Source organism: Melozone crissalis, unplaced genomic scaffold (genome assembly GCF_028551555.1).
Source record: "Melozone crissalis strain CALT ecotype California unplaced genomic scaffold, PUWL_Pcris_2 ptg000019l_1, whole genome shotgun sequence".
Lineage (NCBI taxonomy): Eukaryota > Metazoa > Chordata > Aves > Passeriformes > Passerellidae > Melozone > Melozone crissalis.
In genome coordinates, this window is record NW_026535797.1 from 21,052,681 (window position 1) to 21,063,033 (window position 10,353).

At 40.1% G+C, this 10,353-nt stretch overlaps 1 protein-coding gene across 1 annotated transcript; it reads left to right on the forward strand.

Annotated features, from left to right (window-relative positions):
* Nucleotides 1-1,635: 1,635 nt before the first annotated feature.
* On the forward strand, nucleotides 1,636-9,696 carry PLAU (plasminogen activator, urokinase). Its single transcript, XM_054277124.1, has 11 exons — nucleotides 1,636-1,665; nucleotides 3,223-3,333; nucleotides 3,941-3,992; nucleotides 4,162-4,266; nucleotides 4,778-4,943; nucleotides 5,197-5,282; nucleotides 5,408-5,597; nucleotides 6,226-6,380; nucleotides 7,294-7,434; nucleotides 8,017-8,165; nucleotides 9,011-9,696. Exons 2-11 carry the CDS (start codon nucleotides 3,274-3,276, stop codon nucleotides 9,203-9,205), a joined length of 1,299 nt encoding a protein of 432 aa, XP_054133099.1. The 5' UTR covers nucleotides 1,636-1,665; nucleotides 3,223-3,273; the 3' UTR covers nucleotides 9,206-9,696.
* The last annotated feature ends 657 nt before the right edge of the window (nucleotides 9,697-10,353 follow it).

A 10,353-nucleotide genomic window follows, 5' to 3' on the forward strand; every position in this document is an offset into this window, starting at 1 on the left:
GCTTTTAAAATCTGGATTATTTCCCCCTCTGCAGAATTGATTCCTTGAGATAAGTTTAGTTGGCAGCCACTCCTCTGAAATAAAGACTGCCATGGGGATTCTATCCTTATACTTTCTGCCCTGTTTCCTAGAGGGTCTAATAACTTGTGATGTTGATATATTAAGTCACCACAGAATGTGAGACACATTTCTCTCCTGAAATTCAGAAAGGCTTATTCCTTACTTATGCTCACTTATGGACTTCCAGCTTGAGCTGTTTCTCTTGACTCAGTTCCTGCCATTCAGTGAAGTGAAATCCATGTGCTTTCTGCAAACGTGAGATCTGTTCTGATGTGAGCCTGAAGATCTGAACAGAAAGAAATAGAGCATGTAAGCAGACAGTACCTAAATAAAGGTATGGTTATACCACAGACTTGACACAGATAGAAAATGGAGAGGGAAGAAGAAAGCTGAGCCATAGTCACACCAGTTGTTACATGGCAAACATAGAAACGTAGTCTCCTTAAGCTCTGAATTGTCAAGTTATGAAAACATTTCTCTTGAGGGAATTTCAGGTCAGCTACTTCTCTGACCTGACCTCTAAGGAAACTGCTCTTCATCAGCTACACAGCCTGTGGACACCTACCTCACCTTAGTCACCAGCACTACCTGAAGCTAGACTCTATGAATACACCCAAAAATATCATGTATTGGTTTGCTGTTATTCACCACATTGCTACAACATCACAGCATAATGTGAACAAAATCACATTTATCTGGGCAGGAGAGACGATCTATTGTGCTGGGTCTGCATTCTTAGACATCTGTCACTTCAGATTTCCATCCTCATCTCATGAAATGAGCTGCTTTGAATAGTTCTTTGGGAGGCAGAAATTATAAGAAAACCATGACCACTTTCTCACGATTGCTCAGGCCCAAGGGAGCATAAGTAATTTGGAGGAGATGAGTTTAGCACCTGCTGTAAGCCCCGAGTCCTAACACATTCCAGCTGGCATGAGAACTGCACCCTGCTCACCCCGATGTTGTGTGTTTCAGCTGCAGACAGCTCTCTGAAAACACACCCAGTGCTTCAAGTGCATTCTGACCCAATACTCCCTCCCAGCGGGCTGTGTTTTATCCACACCTGAAAGAGTTTAATCCTCTATTAGTTAAAAAATCACTTGCGCTTCTCTCATTATGGGTAGTACCATATGAATAATACATCACATTTGCTTGGATCTCCAGGCATGTTTCATAGTCATTCTGTGTTTATTGCTAATGCATACATACATACATGTTATCATTGTTATCATTCTGTCAAGTCTCCAGGCATGTTTCTCGTCATTCCTTTCATAGCTCTCACTCACATTTCTCTTTTGCTTTTATAAATGTCCCTAAGGAATTGCCAAGGAGCCCCTTCCAGAAATCCTACCCCGTACAAAGCTGTTTACTCGCCCTGACCGTAGTCCCCTTCCCCGAAACTAAAAGGCAGCATAAAAAATTCCCCCTTGAGTCACGCCGCAGCTCCGATCGCGGCTCGCTGGATTCCCGATGGGGCGGAGCGGAGCGGCTCGGAGCCGCCCCAGGGCGGCGGCGGCGGCCCCGCCCCGGGCCGGCCTTTATAGAGCCCGCAGCGGGCAGCGCCCCGGCAGCCGCCGCCGCTCCGCCAGCCCGGCACCGCCACCGGTAAGTGCCGTGCCTTTGCAACCCCGCCGGTAGCTAAAGGCACCAGCGCCGCGTCTGAATCGATCGGGATGAAACGGTTGCGCTTAAAATTGCATTGAAATTAAAAAAGGAAAATGCTACTCGATGCGCTATCGCAGGTGCGGGGAAGGTCAGTTCTAGCTGCCACAGTGTAGCAGAATTTTTAAAGGAATCAGCAGTACTGCTGTTTATGGTGTGGAGGCTGGGCCTGAGAAACTAATTATAGTCGCAAAGAATAAATTACTTTCATTGCCGCCACAAATGCTAAAAATAATTGTCATAATAATGTTTAAGGGAAGTATATCTGCTAAAATTTCATCTGAATCTGAAATGCATGCACAGCCAAGTACCCGAGGCATGATTTGCTTTCTTGCATTATGACACCTGCCTAACAGCAGAGGTTGCATCTGCATTAGCATTTTCAATTTGTATTGTGTCTATTTTCCAAATGAATCTAGTGATCTTCTCTATACCCTGTGTTTTGGTCCACACCACTGAGTGTGTGAACATGTGTTAGGAGTGCTCAATAATGAGCTATAGAGTACTTGCACTCCATTTCTTCCAAATGAAGTAAAACTAGAAGGTGCAATCCACATGTCAGCAGGCGTTCAGTCTGCAGGACCAAACTGAAATTAGTCCGCTGTAGAAACCTGAAGCAGGTACAGTGTACAGCTCAGTTCTGTGCATCCTCTTCTATTGCATTGCTTTTTTTTTGCTAATATAAATATAGCTATGATTCCCATGGAATCTTTTAAAAATGAAGTTTTACAGTTTTCTAAAAGTGAGAGAGCACTAAAAGAGTCAGCTTAAAAAAAATACTCTCATGACTTCTATTGCAATTTAAAAAGAGGGAAAAGACACATGGGACTTTATTGTACCCCCATTGTTATTACATGATAATTATTTGCTTTTGGAAAGATTGCTATACCTGCTGGGCTACAAGATCCAGTTGCATATAAGAAGTTGAGACAGACTATGTTGTAAACCTCTAACAGTGAAAATAAGTGAGGCAACATCACCAGCAGACTTTCAAGAGGTGGCAGTGGTCAGAGGCACTCAGTCAGGTGGCCAGGTTTACCTAAGTGCTGAGCAGCAACAAAATGCAGCTGATAACTAGAGAGGGACTGAAAAACGGAGTTTTCCCTTTCATACCCTGAAGGTGCATGCTCAGTGCTTTTGTTGAGGGTAGCAATGGTCAGTTCAATAGGTACAAACAGTTGGGCAGCAGCTAAATACATCTGCCAATTTCCAACTTAGTCCATACTGCAAAAATGGAGTATGGATTTTTCCAATTTCTCTTTCCCTGTTTCAATTACACTCTTGAAAAAAAAAAATCTGGTTTTATTGCTGCCTGTACAAAAAAAGCTTCAAAGTATAACCTCTAATTCAATTTATGGAAATAATAAGCAGATATCCTGCTGCAAGTAAAAGCTTCATTCTTCATCAGTTGTGTTGTTGTGTTGTAACTGAAGACAACAGAGGCAAGAAAACTGGCACTGCAGGCTACAGCATGACACTAAATTCCTCTTTTATTTTCAGAATTAAATAATACAGATAGAAGAAGAACAAAGAGAGAAGTTAACTAACAACATGAAGTTACTCATCTTCCTCACAGTAACACTGGGTGCCCTTGTCACGGGATTAGAGTCTGTAAGTTTTAAGTATATCAAAAGCCTAATCTTATTTCATGGAGAAAGGCAGACCCAGCCTGCAAAGCAGAGGGAAAAACCCTGAAGGACAGAACAAGAATCCATTGTTGAATAAATTTTCTGGCTTTCATTTTCTGGCACAAATGTGAAGCACCGAGGTCAGCAAAATGATAGGGGCAATTAATGAATGTTGCACCTTCAATTAATGAATGTTGCATCTTTGCTGCACTGCTTGGTGGAGAGGGTGAAGTTTCCTTCCCTGTTTTAGGGACAATGGCCATTAAGAACTGCTGATGTTCCTACAGCATAAACAATTGCAATGTTGACCTGATGCAGTGGCACAGTTCAGTGGGGCTTTTCTGATCCTGGGGTTTTTGGGTTTTTTTGGTGGTTTTTGTTTGCGTGACATGGGATTAGTTTTTATTCCCCATTCTGCTTTGCCTAATTAGAGTTGCACTTCTTGTTCATATCCAGATTCCAGAGAGTAGGTTCAGCAGGTAGCTACATGCAAAAAACTAAACAGTTGAAGGTATGCAGTAGGGAAAAGATGATCAAACCACATAAAAGGAACTGCCTCCTTAAAAATTCTTTTTTTTCTTTTCCTGTAGATTTATAGCTGGAAATACTACAAGCAATATAAACGCAGATCAGACCACAAGGGTAAGCATCTGCCTGTTCTATTTGAACCTAAATGGAACTTATTATCCTGTACTTGTACAAGAAGAAAGATCCTTATTGATACTGAAACACCTAAAACTTAATTTTCAATTACATTTCATCTCCACATTCAAATGTTTTGCCTATAATCAGTGATGTCATTGACTTACAGAATGCCCGTGTTTGAATGGAGGAACGTGCATTACCTATTACCTCTTCAGTGGAATTGGTCGTTGCATATGTCCAGATGGATACACTGGGCTTCACTGTGAACTAGGTAGAGTATCTGTCTTCCTTACTGCTAACTAAATTGATTGGAAAGGTCTAAAAGATAGTCAAAGAATTCATATGAAATGCCAAGTGAAAGCATTACCCAGAGATATGACTGGATAGCCTTTAGCAGTTTGTACTGAGACTAAATGAGGAGAAGCAAGAAAATGCTGGTGCAAAATCAGGATCTCTAATTTCTTTGTCCCTGCCTCCTCATGAAGGTTCCTTACCTCAACCTTACTTTTAGATTGGGGTGGAAAAACAAGCTAGTTTGTGGGTGGTCAGAAGCAGAAGAACTTATTAGACTGTGAAATTCACTTAAACTGTTAAAGAATTAATATGCATGCTCAAAATCCATATAGAGAAAATTTAATAACAGTATCTAGTCAGTCTGGATTTTGCATCTGGTTTTGAGTGTAATGCAAGAACTTTTTTCCTCATTTGAAGGATTTGTCCATGTCTGTCACAGAACAATTATACGCAAGAGCATGCTGCTAATAAAATATTTATTTTCTCAGACACTGACAGCACATGCTATACTGAAAATGGGGAGAACTACAGAGGGATGGCAACAGAAGACAAATGTCTGCCATGGAACTTGCCCTCACTAATCAGGAGGGGTCGTTACCACGCTTACTCAGAGAATGCTTTGCAGCTTGGGCTGGGCAAACACAGCTACTGCAGGTAAGAAAAGCAGCACTCATCTTGGAAACTTTTATTATCACAGCCCCAGAGATACTTCCCTGAGAAATGTGTTTTTAAAAAATAACATTACAGAGCTGAATTATTGACTAAAAATATTTGGAATGTGAGTTTCTGAAGCAATATTTCCCCTGACATATATTACAACAAAATATTTTTGTTTTTTCCAAAACACTTGGAAATTTTAAAATACTATGACTGTCTTTATGAAAAGAACACTCTGTTTATCTTTTAGAAACCCAAATGGAAGGAGCAGACCCTGGTGTTACACCAAAAGGGGATCTGCCATTCAAGAAACACCTTGCAACATAGAGAAGTGTGGTAAGTAATATTAGTTCCAACACAATTGGGGTTTTGTTTGTTTTTTTAAATTTTATTTTATTTTTAATAGCACAAGTTTGGAGTTTATTTGTAAGAACATCTGAATGAAATTTTTCTTTTCACAGGGCCTACATGTGGTCAAAGGAGCATTAGCAAGATGTTCAAGATTGTTGGTGGAAAGCAGGCAGAGGTTGAGTCTCAGCCTTGGATAGCAGGCATCTTCCAAAACATAAGGGGCATGGATCACTTCCTGTGCGGGGGCAGCCTCATCGACCCTTGCTGGGTGCTCACAGCAGCACACTGCTTCCACACTCCGTAAGTTTCCAGTTCCATGGCCTTCTTAGTTGACACTTTCTTCAACTGATTTCTTGGTGTGATGCTCCCTGAGCAACCCTTTGGAATGCACCACAGTAAGAATGTTCCTTTGATTGAACAAAACAAGAGCAGCAAAAGAAACATTAAGCCGCTGGGAGCCCACATCTAGCAGAATGAACTATTAAGATGTGGACAGTTGGGTGGGATGCAATTTTAACAATTCAGTGTATATTGGTGCCAGGATTTCATTTTTACCTCAGCCCTTCCCTAAGCTTAATAGTTGTACTGATGGTGAGCTGTGCAATACATCTATGGCTGCTTTTTGTTGACTTTTCTATGGAAAGCTGATCCTTTTGGCATCCTGCAGGGGATTCTTAAGGCCAACGCCTTTCATTAGTAGCAACTAGTTAGACATGTTTCAGAATGTCTAAATACCTATCTTAATCCCCTCAAATGGAAAATTAGGATGCTTTTCTTCGGAATATTGGATCAACTTTCAAAGCAAACTAAAGTTTACTTTTTCTTATCAGCATTAAAATAAATGTCAAAGAGAACTGGACTGGATCTCAGCTGTTGACCTTACTTTCAGAAATCAGTAGTCCTCATCAATCTCTCTACTCTCACTCAGGTCAAGAAGACCAATAAACAAATCAGTCTACAAAGTTTTCCTTGGAAAGTCCATACTGAATGTTACTGATGATAAAGAACAAGTATTTATGGTTGATGAGATCATCTCTCACCCTGATTTTACAGATGACACAGGTGGCAATGAGAATGATATTGGTAAGTGTTGTCTTAATATAAGCCTTTAAAACACTGGGATAGGTGAAGGCTGCATAATTGTGGCGTGCGTTCAAAAGAAGTAGAACCAGAGCTGGGAAGAAGGGGAAGCAGGAACAGTCTGAAAACTAAGCCTGTGCTGACAGGTTTTGCACTTGTTAAGTTTTGGTTGTGGTGCATATCAGGTGCATTACCTGGCAAGCAGTCTCTGGACCTGTGGAAGACATGGCTTTTCCATAAGCACTGGTGGCAGCATTGCATTTCTGCCATTTAATATGTGTCTAAAGATCAGACTGTATGTATAGTAAAAGATGAAAAAAATGCATGCACAGTAGGTTTCATCATATAGCATGGGATTGCCATATCAACCACCTCATTAGCTGAAGATTATCCTGAATTAATTCAGACTTTGATAAAAACCTGGGTTTCACAAGCCTGTTCCTAAAGCAACCATGTCAGAGATGGTTTTTTGCAACTTGAACAGACCAGACTTCTCACTCTTGCACTTGACATTTAGAACTCTACCCCCCCTTCCAGATTCCTGCTGCTGCTGAAGTAAAGAAAATCCAAGAATATCTTTGTAAGCCATTCAGGATAGTGGGTACTGCCCTCTACAGCCAGTCAGAAATTGATCTTTTAAACATCTAAAGATAGCTCAGGCAAAAGAGTCTTGTGCAAGAGTATTAGCCCCTATCCTTTGAGGAAGCAAGTTGGAACACTTGTTAATTTTAGTGTTGGGGAACTGATGTTGTTATTAAGTAATGACTTGTTCCAAAAGCAATGAGGGGAGCTGTGTGTAACCAGAACTAAATATAATTGCAGCTATTCCCATTAACTGTACCAAGTATTCTTATTTTCAGAACTTGAGGGGAAAACTTTACAAATCTAACTGTATCTTTTCTGACTTGGTTAATAGCTTTGATAAGGATAAGGACAACTTCTGGACAGTGTGCAGTAGAATCCAAGTATGTCAGAACAGTCTGCTTGCCAGAGAGGAACCTCTACTTAAAAGAAAATACGCACTGTGAAATAGCTGGCTATGGAAAACAAGATTTTTGTAAGTAAATGACTTCTTTTCCCAAAGTTGATCTTCCACAATGGTGGGAATGTGGTGATTTTTACACCATGATCTGTGAAGTGTTAAAAAAGGATTCCTTTCCATTGTATGTGTATTCCATGTGCACCTCTTGAAGATGACCTTTGCTATGATCTTCTCTAGTTGTCTATGGCATTTCCTATCTGATGCTTCTCTCTCATATCAACCATACAAAGTAAGGCAAAATATAAACCACAATTTTTATTGTTCCTGATGTGATGAGGAGCAGAAAAAAAATTTAAGTTGTGTGGGAGGATTAGCAAGGGATTGTGTTTGTGCAGACTTTCCATCAAAAATTATTGAACTCTTTCCTTCTAAAAACTAAACTTTGTATTTTGTGTTTGGACCACTTGTTTTTCTCTTTGAAACCTTTTTATGAACAGTAAAAGCAAACCAATACTGCATAAGGTGAAAGTAAGAACCTCAATGGAGAATTGGAATGGTTATGCTAATTTAAGTGCAGAAATTGTGTTATGGGGGGGTTTCTTGCTGCTTTTTGTTTCTTGGAGAGTGAGAACAATGAAATACTTCTTGTTTTTGCAGATGACATCTTCTATGCTCAAAGACTGATGTCAGCCACTGTGAACTTAATATCACAGAGAAAATGCAAATATGAATACTATGACAATATTAGAGTTACTGACAACATGGTCTGTGCTGGGGATCCCACATGGCAGATTGATGCCTGCAAGGTAGAATTGGTTTGGTTTATTTTCTAAATAACTTCAAATACATGTACACTACTACATGGATCAGTTGGCAGCATCTTGTAACTCTACTAGTCACTAGAGTCTCTAATGTAATTACTATGAAACTAGAGTCTCTAACTAGAAATTACTATGTCAAGTGGAATTGACCTGTTGTGTGGCCAAATATCTGGAATAAAGTTGGAATCCACAGTTAGGTTTTACCCCCTCCAGGCCTTCCTTTGGAGGTGCAAGTGCACTGTCTTAGCTTCTGTTTTTCCTCAAGGCCTTATTTTCAATCTATTCAAGCAATAGCTGATAGATATCCATTACAGCTATATAGCAACTGCTCTAATCTCAGTTTGCACATTAACTATAGCTTTGCAAGGGTGGATTAAGGGGACACTGAGTGCCTCCAGGTTCCTCAAAACTAGATTAATTTCCCTGCATCTTTCTGGGCAGAGTAAGGAGGAGCCACTGAGAAGAACAAGCACCCTCAGGTGTCAGAGTACCTTATGGACAGGGAGACAGTTGATTCTGTGATGAATATAGGGCATGTTGGCCTTGACCTTGTATCACTAGTCTAATATCTATGCTTATAAACTTAGGATGGGGATGGAGGGTTGTTTTCCAAGGTAACTATTCTACTGGTATCCTGACAGGGGGAACTAGAGATCTCAGCTTTAGAGACTGTTCAAGTCACAGCAGATGCCAAACCTTCTGTTCCATCTAAGCAATGTTCTCAAAGATCAAAGCTTTAGCTCATAGGTTCTCAGTAGCTTGCTTAACTCTAGAAAAACAATCACAGCCTCCATCTGCAATGACCTAATATGTTCTCTTTCTGTTGTCAGGGAGATTCCGGTGGCCCCATGGTCTGTGAGCACAATGGCAGGATGATGGTTTATGGCATTGTCAGCTGGGGAGATGGCTGTGCAAAGGAAAACAAGCCTGGTGTTTACACCAGAGTTACTCAATACCTTAACTGGATTGACTCCAACATGAATGGGCTAGCTGCCAAGAGTCGTTTTCTTCCTGAACCAAAGTGACCTGTTTTTGACAGCTGGACTGAAATGAACAAAATTTTGCCTATACTGACACCAGGACAGTGAAGACCTGAATGTCATAAGAGGCTTTCATTTTGAATGCTTGTGTGGTCAGTCACTCAGATCAGTGTTCCTGAGGCACGAGGCAGAGAGAGGGTTGATATTTTATCTTACTACTCTGAATTACCTGGAAACCACTCAGTGGAAAGCTAAAATATTTAACATTTAAATGAGTATTCCCATGCATGATACTATGCATAGCAAGATAGCTATCTACTCCATTTATGAACCAGCATTTGCTCTGGAAATAGATACAGTTTCAACTTACTTAACTCAAGTATTCATTTTATACATGACCTGAGTCTAAAATCTCGCCTTATTGTACTGAATAATGCTAAGTTTTGAGTCCCACAAACCTAGCCTGTTAAGACCAGTACTTAGAGAGTGATCAGACTTGGCATCAAAAAGTTGGGGGGGAAAAAAGTAGTAGTTAAGTCAGCATTACAAACTGTTATGTATTAAGTTAATGTATTTAACTTAAGAATTGTGCTGCAAGGCAGCAAATTGGAAAGTTGCTGGGCTTCCAGGTCACGTGTGAAGGTGTCCCCTGGAAAGTCTGATTATGCAACTTCTACATCTATCTATACACCCTGGAGAAGATTTAAGGACTTGACATTTGTCAAATGCTGCAGGCATCAAAAGTCAGAAATTTATTTCCATTCATTTAACTGATAGTATATGGAAGTGATATTTTTTCCTCCGACTTATTCTGGGTTTATTTTTAAACTTGTCTTTGTTTTGTAGATTTGGATTATTTGTATGAGGGCTGGAACCTCAAGCTTTATTTAAATTATTTTTACTGTGTTTAACTTATTGTTTGTATTATGGATGTTAACTATCATTAAAAAAACTTTCTTCTTATGTATGTTTCTCTTCTCTGGAAAATAGAAGGGTGACTCAAAAGAGAATTGTCATTATTAAGTTCTAATCTCACTGTAACCTTCCTTAGTAAAACCTAAGTATTAGTGAAGAATTTGATATGCATAAGCTAAATTCTCTTTTCCCAAAATGCACGTGGGTGTCTGAAAAGGCTACTACAGCTGTAGCTTTATGTAGTCGGGGTACATGAACCTTGCACACTGGTGATGGAA